Below are 17,375 nucleotides of genomic sequence, written 5' to 3' on the forward strand. Positions count from 1 at the left end.
TTTACCTATAGTGTCTTTGACAGCCCAAAGCTTAGAAATGACAGGAATCCAAACTTTGTTGCTATCACCAGTATCCATGGTGATAAGAACAGCTTGGCATCTGTCCAGACAGCTGACAGCTTCATCCAGGTAGTTGCAAGCTTCTGCACTCAGCTCAGGGTTATCCTGGACAGCCTGAAGAATTCTGCTTTGAGCCTCATTATCTATTGTGTCTTCAGAAAGATTCTCTTTTACAGGTTTCAGGTTATCTGTAGGCTTAGATTGTTCCCTGCAATTATGTATTGATTTTTTAAGTATTCAATTTTGAAATTCATAATATAATTATAGAGTAAAAATTGGTACCTTAAATTACATTTTCCTTCAGTATATTTGTTTTCAAATTCAAAGTTTTCAACCTAAATAAAACGAATCTAAAATAAGCTGGAATATAAAGTAATGTGATTTTAACCCACAATCTAATTAAGGGAAAGGTGGGGGAGGGGGGGGGGGAGTTGTACACTTATTGTAAAACATTTCTTTTCTTCACATATCTGAACTAAGTATGCACTAGGTACAGATTTCTTTTAGGCACTTTTCTTCTATAAGAGATTAAAAGTAAGATTTATACTAAAATTTCATTTCCTTTTAAGTGTACAAACTCCCCCCCCCCCCCCCCCCTGTTTTAAGTATTACCTTGTTGTCACTCACTGAGATAAACAATCCAGCTACACAGGGATTTGAATCTATTTGTTCAGTCTTCATTTTTCTCTCCACAATTAGTAAGATGTTAAGTAACTACCAATTTGGGTCTAGATTGGAAAAATGTATTTTAGCATAAATGAAAGTTTTTTTGTTACCTAATGTAAAAATAAAATATTCACATTTTATTAATTTTGATTTTTTAAGAAAACCTTCTGACTGAATTTCAAAATTTAAACTCACCTTTATAATGTAGAGATTTGAAAAATATGCCTTAATGTCATTTTTGTTATATAACATTTAATTTCTTGTCATAAAGGTAACGTCTGTAATTAAAATATAAAAATAAAATTTTCATAAATAACAAAATCAATTTCAAATAAATAAGTATGTAGGTAAAAAATTGATTTTCAAAAGATTAAAACTTTATAATTTTCAGCTATTCTACAAAATTGATTTTTTTCTATCTATTACATATAAGGCATGTTCTTATAAGGCAAGATTATGGAAGAGATTATTTTACTACAATCCACATAGTTTTTTAGATCACTAATGTAGATGTTGGATAATTAACCAATGCATTAAATAAAAAGTAATACAAGACATTATTTGAAGCAGCTATGCTATATAATACTGTTTTTAATTCTTTAGAAAGAAAGAAATATCTCAAGGCACATTTTTAAAATGCGAATGTAAAACTTTTAAAAACAAATATCAACATAAATAAGTACAGATCATTCTGGTTTTATTAGTCTATAGTATGTGTTGTTTATTCTATCTAATTTTCATTAAATAATTTGTTTTAAAAAATTATCAAAGAGTTAGTGAACACTGTTATGTGTCTTCATGTGAGTCTTGAGGTTGCCCCGCTGGCTGTAGGCTTTATGGCACAGGAAGCAGACATATGGCTTCTCTCCATTGTGTACAAATCTATGGCAGGCCAGTTGACTGCTGGTTCGGAAAGTTGACCCGCATTCCTTATAAATATAAAATTATTAGTAAGAATTGTATATAAATATTTAAATAAATGTAAATTGCAATTTATTAATAACAAAAAAGGAAAATATTATTACCTTGCATAAATAAGGTTTTTCACCTGTATGTATCCTAAAATAAATTTTCACATATATTCTAATCATAACAAGGATGACAACATCCATAAAAGCGAAGCACTGAAACGGTAGGACAAACGGACACTAACACTTGTATAGTGTCAGAACTGAATAATCAGAATATAAATGTATAAATGTCAAAGCAAAATTGTAAGTAAAATTGTTGAAAAACTGCTTGATACAGAATAATGTTTATGGACATACTTACATTTTTAGGACTTGATTATAGAGTTGCTTCGCTTATAATATTGTACTTTGTTGTCCCAGGAATCAGTATACCAAAAATCAGATCAATCGGATTATTAGATCACTTAAAAATTTGTTGTTAAAAAAGTAAAAAATCAACATGTTTAAAATGGACGTACGGACATTCTGGTAATGATTATAGAGTTGCTACGCTTTCTAGATCGTACCTAACTACTACAGGAATCACCATGCAAAGTTACAAATCAATAGGACAATTATAAAATGCCTAAATTAGCGAAAAAAGCTATCCGTTACGGACGGACGGACCGACCTTAATTATAGAAAAGCTTCGCCTTTAAATTATAGAAAAGCTTCGCCTTTAATAAGGATAACATGTCGAAACAAAAAAATATACAAAATCCAGGGACCTTAAGATAAACATGAACTGATATATATCCCCAATGATTACAAAAAGAATATTACTCCTTCTGTAGATTAAATATATTAGTTGAAAGTTTGAAAACAAGTAGTTTGGAACCAACCAATCAAAATTCATTAATAGTACTGTTGTTGTTGTATTGGCTGCTCATAGTCCATATTCGTGTCCAGGTTGTCATCAGTAGGTGGGGGAGGGAAGGCTTATGGAGGGGGCTCTGGAGGGGGGCGTTGAAGAGGAGGGAGGCTGGTGAAACTGGGGTGTGATGATAGGAAGGCAGCTACGAGGGTGGGATTTTGCCAGAGGTCAATGGGATTTAGGTTGGTTGGGTTATTAGGGCAGGAAAAGAGGTGTTGGACTGTTTCAGGGGTAGGATTGTTGGGGCAGGATGGGCAGTTGGGTGAAAGAGAAGCGTTGATGGAATGCAGGTAACTTTGGAGCTTAGGACAATAATTGGATCTTAATTGGGAGAGGATGGTTCTGTAGTGCCTAGGAAGTTGGATCTCAGAGGGGTTGATGTTGGGAGGGGCATGATTAAGGACAGGATTAGGGGGGTAGGAGTTGATGGCTTGGGTAACTGCAGAGGTGTGGAGTCGGGAGATGGTGGATTTGTAATTTGCAGGGAGGAGAGTGTTATCAGGGGTGAGAAAAGGTTGGAGATTCGGGAGGAACATGGATTGGAGGGTGGATTTCTTGGATCTAGGACCAGGAGGGGTTGTGACATTGGGGAAGGATGGGTGGGAAGGACGGAGGGAGGAGGCCAGGTACTGGGAGCATAAAAGGGAGAGGTGGTTCCGTACTGGTAGGATTTTAGTTTCTTGGTGGAGGTGGCTAATGGGGGATTTTTTGGTGGAACCAGTACAGATGCGGAGGGCTTGGTTTTGGAGGACTTGGAGTTTGTCAATGTTGTTTTTGGAGGTGTTAGGAAACCAGACAGGACAGGCATAGGTGGTAATGGGGCGGAGGAGGGTGTTGTAAGTGGTGAGGAGGGTCTCCTTCTGGTGGCCCCATTTGGTGCCAGCCAGACATTTAAGGATTCTGAGGCGGGAGGAAATTTTAGAGGAAATGGTGGAGACATGGGAACTGAAATTGAAAAAGGTGTCAAAGGTAACTCCAAGGATCTTAGGGGTTTTCTCAAGGGGGAGGATGGAGCCGTTAATTTGGACTTGAGGATGGAGGTTGGATTGGTGCTTACGGTCAGGAGTGAAAAGGGTGACAGTGGATTTGTTGGGGGCGATGGAGAGGCCATTGGTGGAGGCCCAGTCAGCGATTGAGGAGAGGTGGGAGTTGATGGATTCAACTGACTGGGGGATGTCAGGAGAGGAGTGGAAGGAGTTGAGGTCGTCGGCATAGGAGGAGGTGGTGGCAGGGGGGATGTGGGGGGCATCTGCTATGTAGAAGTTGAAAAGGACGGGGGAAATAACAGAGCCTTGGGGGACACCAGTGTGGACAATTCTGGGGGAGGAGTTGGTATTTTGGTAGGAGCAGAAGGCCATTCTGCCACGCAGGTAGCAGGACAGCCATCTGATGATGTTTGGATGGAGGTTTGAAGAGGAGATTTTTTGGAGAAGGAGATGGATTGGGATGCAGTCGAAGGCTTTGGAAAGGTCAATGGAGGCTACGGTTGTGCGGCTGGGGGGGAGGTTTTGGTTGAAACCGTTAGCAATGGAGGTGGAAAGATTAAGGAGTGAGGATGTGGTGGAGTGGAGGGGTTTGAAGCCGTGTTGAGAGGGGTGGGTGGAGAGGGATTGTTTAAGGTATGGGAGAAGGAGGCGTTCAAGGACTTTAGCTGCAGGACAGAGGAGGGAGATTGGGCGGTAGGAGGTGGAAAGGTCAGGGGGTTAATAGTACTGAGATGACAATTAAGATAACGTGTTACTCAAACTTTATTAAGCCCCCCTCCCTCCCTGACAAAATCAAAATATTGTTAAAATAGCTATCACTCCATAAAATGAAGTCTAAATAATTTTAAATAAACACACCTAACATGAGCTTGCAGTTGACTCTTAGTGTGGAATGGTCTGCCGCAGACCTCACACTTGTGCAGAGGATCCCCGTGACTCTGCACGTGGCGCCACAAGGAGGTGGCTCTGTTGGTTGTGTACCCACAGGTTGGACACACTTTCTACAGTTTTATTAACCATCAGCAAATTGTCAGGGATCTAAAAGGATAAGACAAAGGCCCAATAAAGTTACATAAAATTATCCTTTTCGTTTAGATTTCTGTGGAAACACTCAACTTAATTAATCAACCAAATAAAATTCACTAAAGTCCCAAAGTTAACGAATAAAAAAACGTTATCATAACACTTAGGAGACTAGTATAATTAGCAGCCCATTGTTCCCTCTCTCTCTCTCTCTGGCAAATTGTAATGAATTTAAAAACAATACAGAAAACTTATTTTTTTCCGAGATTTACCCATAAGAATTTCATGTTGATTTATGAAGGATTAAAAAGTAACCATTCCACTACTTTTAAATTATGATTACACAAAATAAATACCAATAGAATTACTTGATAAATTCCTTATAAGCAATAGGAATAAAGTGTAGAAACATCCCAACAACATTATTGGTGTACAAATTTTGCTATTAAAAGGCAGTTAGTCGGACAGATTAGTGTGTCAGTGTCTTGTTAACTATCTAGAGTAATAAATCTATTGATTGAATATATATTTTGTATTTGCATTGCTGATAATTTCCTTTTTTGGTGGGGCATGGGTAGCTGAATAATGCCGCTTCATATCCCATTTACTGTCAAAAGCTAGAAATGGCAAAATAATATTGTGTATGTTTAACAGATTGTATTTTTTCTTTATTTCTGTCCCTTACAATAAAGAGCCCCCAGATGACTTTATTTTAATAAGATTGAGTAATTAAGATGAACAGATTAAGTAATCTTATTCTACTTACAAATAAAACTTGTAACCACCCAACCCCCCCACCCAGGCTTCCGAAAACTTTAATTGCCAATGGAAGGCAATTTTTATTCAAGTTTCACATCCCACTTGTAATCTTAATATACATTGATACAATATTTATTTGTTCCTTCTTGGCAGTCTTTGTCCTTGCACTTGTATCTCTGTGAGTGTTGGTTCTTGATGTGTCCCTTCAGGGCCTTCTCATTCATAAACTCCTTGTTACAGTGCGAGCAATTCCACACCCCGTGCTCCGCCATGTGTTTCTAAATGATAAATAATTACCTGGTGCTTGATCCCTCAAAGTGGCTATCAAGCAATAAAACCCCCTTTCCCCAGCAGTGCCCGAACCCTGCATGGGTACCCATGCAGTACCCAATATAATCTCATCTAACCTAGCCTAAAGTTAGAAACAAACAAATGTGTATAAAACCCCCTTAATTTCATTTTATTTCTGTGCTCAACTCCAGTATTTCTTAATATGTGTAAAATTCATATATAATTTATTTGTAAGTTATCCTTTTATATCATGTATCTGTGTGTGTAAAAAAACAACCGATGTCTAGCTAATTACTACAACAGCTTTTTGCTTGTTATAACTGCGCTACAGTTGGACATAATTGTCTTTGTTAAATCTAGCTTTACCTGTAAATTTGGTATAGTATCAAATGCTTTTGAACAGGTTGTACAATTATATTTGCCGGTATTGTGATCAGCCATCATATGTTCCTTTAGACCCTGCACCAAAGATTAAAAATATAATTATCGCATCGTATTATAGACAGCTTTCCGCGGGTATAAAAATGAAAATTGTAATATAAAAAACGTTTTGTTAGCCCCAAGGGGACAAAGGCCCTGGCTAAGAAAACTGGTATTAATTTTCATGATTTTTATTTTAATATTTGTGGAAAATTGCCTTTAATGCGAAGCTATATATGATGTTGGTATCAAATTAAAATTGTAAAAAGCTGTTACTTACAGCCGATCAGGGATCAAAAGCGATAAAACAAGGGCCAATAAATTGATATACATCTCAAATCATGATATATACATAATTACACCTTCTGTAGATTACAATTAGATGTTTAAACGTTTAGACACTCAATTTAATAAACCAACCAATCAAAATTCAATTAAAGTCCCCCAAGATGTTAAGCCAGGGAATAATAAAACGTTATTTTAAAACGTTGGGGACTAGTGTAATAAACTTATTTCCGACTTGTTTTAGGCACTTGTTATGAAATATCAAAAAATCTATAAAGTAATTTAAAAAAATATTTTTAATCTTTCCTTTGAATCATCAAAATTTAGATTACAGATTGAGCAGACATGGTTTCCAGAATGAAATTTGTTGATGTGATAGTTGTAGGATTCCTTCAAAGTCAAATCATAAATAATTGAGTCATAAGACATTTTTACATGGAGCACTAGAAAGATTATTGTAAACATTTTTGGAGGATTTCTTTTTTTAATGATTTTTAGTTCTCAGATTTTCTCTCTGACAATCTTTTTAATAGGTACATAAGTTCGTGAATCATAATTGTGAATCATTCTGTAAAGAGAGAACTCAATTAGTTATTGAAACCATAATCTTCAGACAAAAAAAACCTTACTAATTTATATAACTTATGGCATGTAACTCATTTATTTATTCTGCCTTTGAAGTCAATGGTTTGCTACAGAACTCACAAACCCATTTCTTCTTATCTGATACATGTTTCTCTCTCTCTCTGTCAGATAATACCATTATTTTTAAACTTCTCTTTGAATTTGAATTACAAATTTAATCATAGACGTCCAATGGACGGAGTAAAGGGGTGTTTACACCCTCAATCTTTGATACCCCTCATTTTACCCAGCTTTTACCAACAATGAAATAAATTCGAGGAAAAAATCACGAAACCTATACGTGTTTTTCAGCTATCGTTGGGGGGCAACACATCGTAAAATTTACGACCTCTCCATTTGCCCCCCAAATATTATTTTATATTTATTTCTCTTGTTGGTTATACCTTATACCTGCATTTTACCCCCCTCAAAATTTTATAAAATGAATTAGATAACTATCATGAAACCTTTGGAACTCCTTATTTATCCCCTCTTATAATAAAATGCCTGAACCTTGCTGCATATAATAAGAGTGGAAATTTTTTTTAAGTAGCTTGTTTAGATTACAACCATTAGCCAGGGCTCGGCAGCCGCGCGTCAGCCGACTGTAAGCCTAAGGGAATTCAACCTTTTACAACCTTTAAAATAGGCTGGATGTATAAACATGACTCAAATAAGTCAATACTTCTTTTCAAATTTTTTTTTTTAATCATTCAAACTGGTTTTAATTTGAGGCTTAGTCGCGGTTGACGCGCGGCTGCTGAGTCCTGCCATGACCTATCAAATTCTTAAGAAAGTCATGTTGAAAAAAACACATTATAAAAACTAAATTTTAATGACTTGTTACCTAACTACTATCTAAGTTTTTTAAGTTATAAAAATTATTTTTCCTGTGGTCACTTAACTCTGATTTGTTCTTGAACTCTGTTTTAAGAAAGGAATTAATTAAAAGATGAGTTAAAGAAATATAACAAGAAAGAATACATAATACAATGGGAAAAGCAGCTTGTGCAATATTGCGTAAAATTGAGAGTAAGCTTCCACTCAAAAGTGATTATTAAGTCTAACTCTGTTCTTAATATTGACAAAACGCATAGTATAATTAAACGCATATTTAATAACAGTTGAACTTAATAATCGCATTTGATTGCACAAGCTACTTCTCCCTTTTAAATTTTTAAATTGTAAAAAACTAATTTCAAATACTTAGAATTTCTTTAATTTTTCGTTTTCTTTTAATTATTTCCTTCTGCACAAACGTTGCACTTATAGAAAACATTAGGATGCCTCTTGACAATGTGTCTGGTCAAACTCTTAGCGCTTGCAAATGATTTCTCACATATATCACATGTCACATAAATATTCTCAGGATTCCCTGAAAATGAGATAAACAATGCTTATATAAAAGTAACAGCTTGGCTATGAGTCTGTCTGTGTGTTTGTACTGAAGGATCTCGCTATCACCAACACCTTAGGACGGAAACTTACCAGCTTCCCCCCCCCCCCAAAAAAAAAAATCTGTTTTACTTGAATTTATGAATTTATAAAAATGATTTTTCAAGTGTTTAACTGTTAGCTCAGTTTTAAGATAGTGCTGCCAATTTTGACAGAGAGTAACTTTAATTAGAGCAATTTTTGATAATATCTCTAAAGCTTAAAGAACGATATATATATAGTAGAAGAGGCTTCCAATCACCTCTTGAAGTCATTAGGATACTCTTAATTGGAATTTACAGCAAACTACTATAAATATTATAGCTGTCCAAAAGATCTAAATGATAAATAAAATCACCTGTAGCAGTACACAGCCGTTTGTGCTTGTTATATTCATCAAGATTAGCACAATATTCATCACAAGCAGAACATAACAGATCTTTAAAATCTTCTGGCGAACTTTTCATTTTCTTTCTTTTTTTCCCACTCTGTTTAGTGAATTTTATATTAGAGTAATTAATATACTACTATTACTTGGATATTGCACCAGATTTTCATGTACATTGTACTTAGACAAAGTGATGATCGCAGCTGGCTAAAATAACCATCCACCTCATTTAACCCATCCCCCTCCTCTTCTACTGGATGAACGAAATTTTATCCTTTAGTTGGTGCAATTACATTTATTGGGCAACTTCTTTATTTGGCTTCAATAAAAATGACAAACCTTCATTTGTTTAGCAAATGTTAGGATTTGTCTGATATCTAAGTAAAATTAGTAAAAATAAGGAAGTAGTCTACAATTTAAGATTAAATTTTTGTTCCAAAACAAATTCACTCGTTTCCTGAGTATAATCTGGGTCTTCACTTTCATTATCACTCTGAGACAACAAATACAAAATATGAATAAAAGCAGTGGCGTTTACAGGGTTTAAACATTGAATGGGTGAAAAAAGGGGAAAGCGGACATTTCACAAATCCAATATTAGGGAAGGATGTTGAAACCGCCTACAAATCCCTCTCCGCAAGATTATGATTATAAGCCTTAAATAAAGCAAAACTTAATATTTTTCGATTATGTTTGTTGAAAAATAATGGGTAATTTTTGAAATAGGGATGATTCTATAGTTTAATCTAAATCTTTAAAAAGTTATCATAATCTTCTTAACTTAGAAGCTTTTTATTGGTCTTAAGACGAGTTTTATTTCTATAATAAGTCTTAATTTTAGGCTATTTTTCTTACCAATCACTTCTGCTTCGAATACAGAGTTCCTACATGCTAGGGACGAAGCAAAGAAAGATCTATTTAAAAAGAAACACTAAAATATTAACTTTTTTTGTATTCATTCCTGGTTTGAAAATTCGTCATCGTTGAAAGAATACATAAAACTGTCTTCATTTACTACTTCCTACAATTAAATATCATTAATGTAACAAAATGTATTGTTAACAGCAAGTTTGTATGCATTTGATTGCAGCTTTAATCATTATAGAAAAAAATACTATTACATTGAAAGAATAAAACCAAGAAGCAAAGAGAAAAAGTATTCAGGGATCTAGAGTGTTAAGACAATGCAATGGTCGATAAATTGATGTACATCCACAATGTTGATACATAAAATTACTCCTTCTGTAGATTACAATTAGTGGTTGAAACGTTTGGACACTCAAGCAATTAAAGTCCTCAAAGTTGTTGAGTCAATGAATAAGAAAACGTTATCAAAAAACTTTGGGGCTAGTGTAATATTATACAGCCAATCTTCCATCTCTCCCTGAAAAACTCCTTCCATGAATTAAGCTACTCTACCTGCAATTCAGTTTTGATGAGATAATCATCAATGGGCACGAGGCGTTCTTTTTCATTCTTCACATCCTTATCACTATTTATCACAGAGGGTTCGATCTTCGAGAGGTCGACAAATATACTACCTTAAATACAATATTTATCAAAACTATGGCACCGTAACCGATTAATATCCGCTGAAATAGAACCGGTTCACAGTCATACTTAAAAATCATGTACATATAAAAATCATTTAGACAGACAAACTTTTTGGGGACCATCGTTTTAGATGTTCCAAAGGCTATACAAATGACGAAAAAGCATTGCATTTTTTTGAATGTTGAAAGAAGTGAGAACTAGAAGCCTTTTTTTTGAAAAAGGCATAAAATAAAACTTACTAATATCATTCTTGATAGTTTTGAGCTTGCAAATAACAGTCACCAGAGTTTTATCACAGAAATGTTGATTAGCATCAGTAATGATGCCTTCACACTTGGCTAGAGAACTGACAGCTGTTGTTAGCACCTTCCCAACTTCTGTCACAAGTCTACACTTCTCTTCATTTCTACAAAGATAAACAAGGATAGGATAATGGTCCATAAATCAATATTTCCCCCTCAAAAACAATGAGAAGTAAAAAGATCTTTCAGTAAATATAAGTTAGGTATAAAGAAAATTTATTCTTGCTCTGCCTAATTCAATCCTAAACAATTCTTCTCCTCCAACCCCTTCTAATTATTCTAAGCTAAATAATAGCAGAACAAGATTTGTAAAATAATGTGTAAAATCAGAATAAAAACGAACATCATCTAATTAGGTATGTTCTTTATATAAGTTTATAAAACTTTGTAAAACCTGTCTAAAATGAAATGAGCAGGATCAATACAAGAATCTTCCTCAGTCAAATCAATTTTAACTTTGTTATCTTCACCAATTATAATATCTTCAGCTGACTTCTCTCCAAGTTCTGACACTTCTTTGCAAAGATTTTTACTTTTGGAAGTCTGAAAGTAAAATGTTGGCCCGTTGGGTTATAACAATTAAAATTGGGTAATAAGAATGCTATGAAACTAAAAAATCCTAAAAATAAATCAAAATGTAATAAAACAGCACCTGGGAATCATTAATTTCAACCTTTAATGGAAACTGTTGTTTTATGGCTGTAGATCCATTTTTTGAATGGGTTGAAATGTCAGTGTGTTGGTGGATATCATCTTTGGACTGAGGTGCATGATTATCAATTTCTGCCTAAATTAAACCAGATATATATACAATTTTTACACAAAAATAATATTCAAAATAAATGTTTAGATAAATATTTAGAAGGTTTATTTTTGTAACTGAATTAATATTAAAATATGTTCAAATCAGGTGTATATAATATTTTCATGGTTCCTACCTCATATTTGAGTGGCTGATTAGTGTGGTGTTCATCATTTGAAGAGCGCTGACTGTTGCTGCTGCCAAACAGTTGGGCAGCAGCTGAATGGATGTCAGCCATTTTGAAAAATGGTCTGAAAATAGAAAAATAAACAATTATAGTTTAATTTTACATCTAGCATCATTTCTTAAGTGTATAAGTGAACAAGAGGTCATATCTTTTATTGCTGATTACTTCTCATCGACAGGACTTGCAATGGCTGGTATCATCCTGGACATATGTGACTTCATGTGTGTCTTCAGATTACAGCCTTGGCTGAATCTTTTACCACACAGGTTACAAACATGTGGTTTCTCTCCGGTATGAACAAGACTGTGGCGATTGAGGCCAACTCTCATCGTGAATTTGGCTCCACATATCTAAAATATTTAGGTACATTTATTAATTAGAGATAGTAATGTTATCTAGGTACCATTTTTGTAAAATAACGACTTAGATTTCATAGAAACCAATTTTTTTTTTTTTTTATGAAAACTGCTTTGAAATCTAGCCAGAAAACTAAGAATACAATAGGGAGAGGGTAGAGCGTATATCAAGTGATTCCCTCGTAAGTGTGAGGGTCTCAAAAAAGTCCAATATAAAGAACAAAATGCTAATTATGCATTCAAAGTAAACTGAAAAAGTTTACCTGACATACGAAAGGTTTTTCACCTGTGTGTATTCTACAAAGACCATTGTCATTATATTATAAAAATTGCTTCGCCACAATCCTTTAGAGGAGGGCAGAAGAGATAAGGAAAATAGCTCAAAACCATATCCCAAGATATTTCTAAGGCGTCTCTGAAAAGTACAATCAATTCGGACCACCAATTTCCGAGATCTTTAGCTTCAGACAAAAACTTTACTACTTTATATTATAGGATTGCATAATGGTGGGTTTGCCCCATGTAAAAGGAAAAGTCATCTTTCTAAATTAATTAGGGAGATGAAAGTGCTACATTTTGAAACCAACACAAAACAAAAATTGGTACAGAAATGGAATTTTACCTGGCAACTGCTTTAATACATTGCAAGTGGAACTTTGAAGAAACGAAAGCTGAACCGAGAAAAAGCCTACTACATATTCCATTGATTTTTTCTCCCAATTATTGGTAGATAGTCATTTTCGGTGGCAGGTACTTTTAAAACACCGTTTCTTAAAAGAATAGAGCTAAACAACCTAACATAAGGACATACACTAGCTGAGGTTGAAATTTTTTTAATTTTTGACAAATAGTTTCCTTTTATGGTGGTTATAGCTTCTTCTCGTTTTTAGAGTTTTTCCACACTCTGCACAAGAATATAAATTTTAAAATTTTCTAGCAAAAATGAATATGTTACTGTCATAGACAAAAAAATAAATTACGCTAATCATTAATGATGTCCCATATCTTAGGCAGTAACATGACCCATCATCAAGATCACACAAACTGTAGATACATAAATAGAAACTTACAAAGCCAAAGATTAAATACAGCTGCCAACATATAACTGCCAGGACGTACATGATAAAACAACTGATTTGTGTCTATGTGCCGTTCTAATGGACTGGGTGTATCATAGCGAACTAATCCAACTTCCTGCTTTCAGAACAAGCTTTTCATAATGCGAGGTGAGTGAGTATTGCCATATTAGTTAATGTTAGGTATTCAGTTCTTCTTATAAAACTGCTGCTCATCTGATAGATGCAGCGAGGGAGGGGCCATTGGGCTGTTAATTACACTGGTACCCAAAGATTTATGATTGAATTTTGATTGGGTAGTAGTGTCCAAACTTTTCAATCAATAATTTTAATCTACAAAAGGGATAATCTTGTTAATCATCATTGGGGATGAAGATCAATTTAGTGTCCATTGTCTTATCCCTAATCTCCCTGTACAGATGAAAGAAAAAATTAAGAACAGGTTTGCTATCTTATGCAAATAATAAAAATTTATATTCCTTCACACTTGAAACGATTTTCTTTATGAGATAGCATATGACTCCACAGAGCTGAGGGATGGTTGGATTCTGTGTTGTACCCACAGATCTGACAAACTTTCTAATCATCATACACAAAATGTAACACATTGACGTCTGTCTGTCATAAATTCTCCAAAAGACAAGAAAATAATTTAAAATGGTTTCGTGGTTTAAATGATTTTTTGCACATTCACTCTATTTCTTTTTTAAGAGAGTCAAACATCTCTTATACTATATAATTCAATTAAAACTGTCCGTTTGTCCATCAATGGTTTTAGTGCTTCGCTTATTATGGATGTTATCATCCTTGTTTTAAATCAAATCAAGGATTGGCAAAAGAATGTCTTAAGATATCAAATTGTAGCAGCATCACATTAGAATTACAATTAATTCAACTTCAGACAAAGAAGGAAGTTCATGTACATACGAGAATGTAACTATGTGGCTGAATGCAAAATAAGATGAAGTTGATAAAGGAGACTTTATTTCGCGTATTTTCCATATAGTTGTGTGTTAACGTTTTGTCAAATTGTTTTTCATGTATGTAAATATGAAATGGTCAAAATTACACAGTTAGACTTATTAAGCGCATTTGACTAAACTACTTTATGGAAAATATGCAAAAAAAAAACTCTTTAAAAAAATGTGTTATTTTCCTTTATTTTTGGAGCATGATTATTTTTCATATGTCCTCTCAGGTCCTAAAAGTATCGTTGTTAAATTTGAAGTTTATATTTTTATAGAAAAATACAGAGATTTATTAAAGTTTTTTCCCTCAAAATGGCTAGGTACTGAGCACTGAAACCTTACCTTACCCCTTGTAAAAATATATTGAAATTGAAGGAGTGGTAGTTTACCTTTTTAAGATCAAATTTTTCATCACAAATAGTACAAACATGTAGACCAGAATGCTTTGATATGATATGTTGTTGGTAATTCCGTTTATGCAACTGTATATCACAATATTCACAGGACATTTTTACTTTATTATGTTTTATGGCTTCATTTTCCATCTTTGGACTTTTTTTGGTCTTTAAATTTGTTTCATTATTCTTGATTTGATGGTTAACAGCCCTTTGCTTCTTCAAAATTTTTGGTGTGCGAAAATTCTTTTGGCAGACATCACATTTATTTGATTCTTAAAGTAAAAGACATCTTTTAGAATAGCTTTTAAAGTAATAGAAATACTAAAAAGAAAATGTTCTGCAAAATAGACAACAAATATTATACACTTACCTTTTGAAAAGCAAACTCTTTTGTGTGCATCTAAATCATCCTGTGTTTCAAAATATTTCTCACATAAAATGCAAAAATACTCAGTACTTATATCACACAAAGAAAAATCTTGTTCAACTTCAAAATCTTCAATTTTAGCCTCTGATTCCTCAATGCTATCATGAACATCATCATCAAATGATTCCTCAAATTTATTACTTAGTAGTTGTTCAGGTAACTCTTTTTTAACAAGATCATTTAGTAGTTCATCTTCATGCTTTGTGGATTGAATCTTCATAAGATCTTCATGAATTGTATCTGCAATAAAACATTTAATGGGAATTTTATAATCAAATAGATTAGGTTAAGAGTAAAAGCTTATTGTAATAACTGTATATAAATAATAGGAAATAAAGAATTATTGAAGAACTTACCCAAAGTTTGTTTAACAATTTTGAGATTTGAAATAATTGACAAAATTTTCTCAGTGTAAGAAATTTCCTGACTTATCACAGACAGAGAAACCTGACATTGGTTGATGTTGCTGACAGCTCTGACCAATGATTTATCAGCTTCAGCAACATGATAACTAAATTCTTTTCCCACTATTTCTTGAGAAGTTCTTAATGAATCATCATCAATATAAATATTAATATCGTTATTAGAAAAAGTTTCTTTCTTGATTGCAACTATATCATTGTCCTTTTCTTCCATTTTAATTCTGAAAATTAAATTTAAAAAAAATACAAATTCTGAATATTAAAAATATAGGACATTAGAAAACCATTCATTCAGTTGCTGGTGTAGGTATTGTCCCTCTTATATGTGATTTCATGTGTGTTTTCAGATTATTACGTTGATTGAATCCTCTACCACATAGGTTACAAACATGTGGTTTTTCACCACTATGGACAAATCTATGGCGGGCCAGCATATTCTGTTTCCGAAATTTAGCTCCACATTCCTGAATATTGAAAAAATTATAGAACTTTTATTATATTACATAAAGCTATAAGGTGTTTTAGTTTGTCCCTTTAGATCTTGATACACATAAAACAAATTGAGTTCTACCTTTTAGGGGAGCTTTACATAGGTCATGGGATGATTTAAACAACTTAAACCAATATCAACAAAAAAATGTTAACCTTGCACTCATATGGTTTCTCCCCTGTATGTATCCTACAAACATTTTTTGTCATTTTCTTTTATTACATATTGAACGCAAACTAGAATTGCTGGACCGATTAGGTTGTTCCTTTTAGGTAATAATCTCCCTTATCCAATTTTTGACATTTCACACTCAAAATTTATGACCAGCCGCCCTCATTTTAATTTAACCCCTCAAGGTAAACAATTATAAAAGTGTTTTATAAAAGTTTTCCCCTTTATTGAGAAATTGTCCCTCACCCCTTATCTCACAAAATAGCGTCCTAGCAGTCAGGCGACCTACATTTAATGAATTTTCTACATAAATGACAAATACGTTCCTTTCATGGATTTTATATAGGAATTTTAATTTAAAACTTTTTCACAGACTATTAAAGAATAAGACTTTAAATGTTTTACAAAAAAGGGATATTAATTAAAGATACCTTGTATACCTAATGAGTTAAACCCAAACTAATTCAACACTTTCAAAAGTGTTTTAACCCCCCCAGGTCAGGCGACCAACAATTAGTTAATTTTTTATATAAATGATTGACAAATATGTTCCTTGCATGGAGTATGTATTGTCTTTTTATTTTAAAACCTTTGTTACAGACTATAAAAGAATATGAATTTAAATGTTTTACAAAAAGTGGACATTATTAAAAGATAGTAGGTATGATGAGTTAAAACAGTGGTGTATATCTGCATGAGTAGGAAAATGTAGGAGGGGAGGGGGAAATGAAGAAATACACAGTCCTGAAAACATTTTTTCCCTATCCTTGGAAAAAAAAACAAGAAAATATTTGGGAGGGGGAAAAATGAATATAATTAAGAGAACTAAAACATTTTTCCATTTTTTCCCCCTCCTTGGAGGAAAAATCTGAGGGGGGGGAAATGAAATATTTTGCAGCAGGGGAAAAAAATCTTGTGCATAATATACACCCCTAAGTTAAATTACAACTGAAACTAATTCAACACTTATAATGCTAACACTGAAATGAGCCTGCTAACTACTCTATTTATATGTCTGCAAGAACCTGTCAAAAACATTCTAGTAGGGGAGGATTTTACGCAATTACCCATTTGCATTCTCATTACAAAGGGGGGGGGGGGAAGGCGAAAGTGACACTTTTTGAAACCAAAACTAAAAGTTAAAGGAACTCAACTAAAAAAAGAGTTACAGGTCTGACATTTTGCATGGCAGTTGCATTATAGGGGTACAATATGGAACTGTGAAGAAACGGCGTCGCAACCGCCGAAAACCGCCGAGAAAAGGCAAAAAAAAATTCGGCGGTAAACGGCGGTTTCTTCACAGTTCCATATTGTACCCCCATAAAGCAACTGCCATGCAAAATCTCAGACCTGTAACTCTTTTTTTTAGTTGAGTTCCTTTGTTGACTTTTAGTTTTGGTTTCAAAAAGTGTCACTTTCGCCCCCCCCCCCCTTTATACACCTTAAAATAAGGATCCAGAAA

At 33.8% G+C, this 17,375-nt stretch overlaps 3 protein-coding genes across 3 annotated transcripts in view; all 3 read right to left on the bottom strand.

Annotated features, from left to right (window-relative positions):
* The window catches only part of LOC145323017 (uncharacterized), a 21,126-nt gene extending 20,111 nt beyond the window's left edge, over nucleotides 1-1,015 (bottom strand). Inside the window, exons 1-3 of the mRNA XM_080165405.1 lie at nucleotides 922-1,015; nucleotides 673-747; nucleotides 343-395 (exon numbers count right to left, since the gene is read on the bottom strand). Of these exons, the coding sequence (XP_080021531.1) occupies nucleotides 343-395; nucleotides 673-747; nucleotides 922-978 (185 nt within the window). The 5' untranslated portion in view covers nucleotides 979-1,015. The remainder of the gene's footprint in view (nucleotides 1-342; nucleotides 396-672; nucleotides 748-921) is intronic.
* On the bottom strand, nucleotides 1,004-11,679 carry LOC145322136 (uncharacterized). Its single transcript, XM_080163932.1, has 18 exons — nucleotides 11,555-11,679; nucleotides 11,269-11,403; nucleotides 11,011-11,159; nucleotides 10,554-10,720; nucleotides 10,180-10,301; nucleotides 9,722-9,781; nucleotides 9,218-9,253; nucleotides 8,731-8,860; nucleotides 8,185-8,313; nucleotides 7,829-7,862; nucleotides 6,988-7,060; nucleotides 6,620-6,704; nucleotides 5,976-6,067; nucleotides 5,461-5,596; nucleotides 5,115-5,176; nucleotides 4,395-4,537; nucleotides 1,752-1,785; nucleotides 1,004-1,655 (listed from the first exon to the last, which is right to left on the bottom strand). Exons 1-18 carry the CDS (start codon nucleotides 11,654-11,656, stop codon nucleotides 1,500-1,502), a joined length of 1,845 nt encoding a protein of 614 aa, XP_080020058.1. The 5' UTR covers nucleotides 11,657-11,679; the 3' UTR covers nucleotides 1,004-1,499.
* Nucleotides 11,669-16,055, bottom strand: LOC145322143 (uncharacterized). Its single transcript, XM_080163939.1, has 9 exons — nucleotides 15,898-16,055; nucleotides 15,187-15,716; nucleotides 14,774-15,070; nucleotides 14,395-14,675; nucleotides 14,194-14,238; nucleotides 13,517-13,616; nucleotides 12,817-12,865; nucleotides 12,225-12,258; nucleotides 11,669-11,955 (listed from the first exon to the last, which is right to left on the bottom strand). Exons 2-9 carry the CDS (start codon nucleotides 15,464-15,466, stop codon nucleotides 11,767-11,769), a joined length of 1,275 nt encoding a protein of 424 aa, XP_080020065.1. The 5' UTR covers nucleotides 15,467-15,716; nucleotides 15,898-16,055; the 3' UTR covers nucleotides 11,669-11,766.
* Between the last annotated feature and the right edge of the window lie 1,320 nt (nucleotides 16,056-17,375).

The sequence above is a fragment of the Acartia tonsa genome, chromosome 6 (genome assembly GCF_053477335.1).
Source record: "Acartia tonsa isolate MP-2025a chromosome 6, ASM5347733v1, whole genome shotgun sequence".
Lineage (NCBI taxonomy): Eukaryota > Metazoa > Arthropoda > Copepoda > Calanoida > Acartiidae > Acartia > Acartia tonsa.

Bases quoted from the DNA above. Each gene is read 5' to 3' on its own strand.
- LOC145322136 (XM_080163932.1), bottom strand. From the start codon at position 11,656: ATGGCTGACATCCATTCAGCTGCTGCCCAACTGTTTGGCAGCAGCAAC. The intron at 7,061-7,828 runs GAAAAATAATTT...ATTATCTGACAG, and splicing joins TCAGAGTTAAGTGACCACAG to AGAGAGAGAGAAACATGTAT. The intron at 1,786-4,394 runs GTGTGTTTATTT...AATTTATTTTAG, and splicing joins CAACTGCAAGCTCATGTTAG to GATACATACAGGTGAAAAAC.
- LOC145322143 (XM_080163939.1), bottom strand. From the start codon at position 15,466: ATGGAAGAAAAGGACAATGATATAGTTGCAATCAAGAAAGAAACTTTT. The intron at 14,239-14,394 runs GTAAACTACCAC...CGATACTTTTAG, and splicing joins AAAAATTTGATCTTAAAAAG to GACCTGAGAGGACATATGAA. The intron at 11,956-12,224 runs GTAAACTTTTTC...TAAATATTTTAG, and splicing joins AAAAACCTTTCGTATGTCAG to ATATGTGGAGCCAAATTCAC.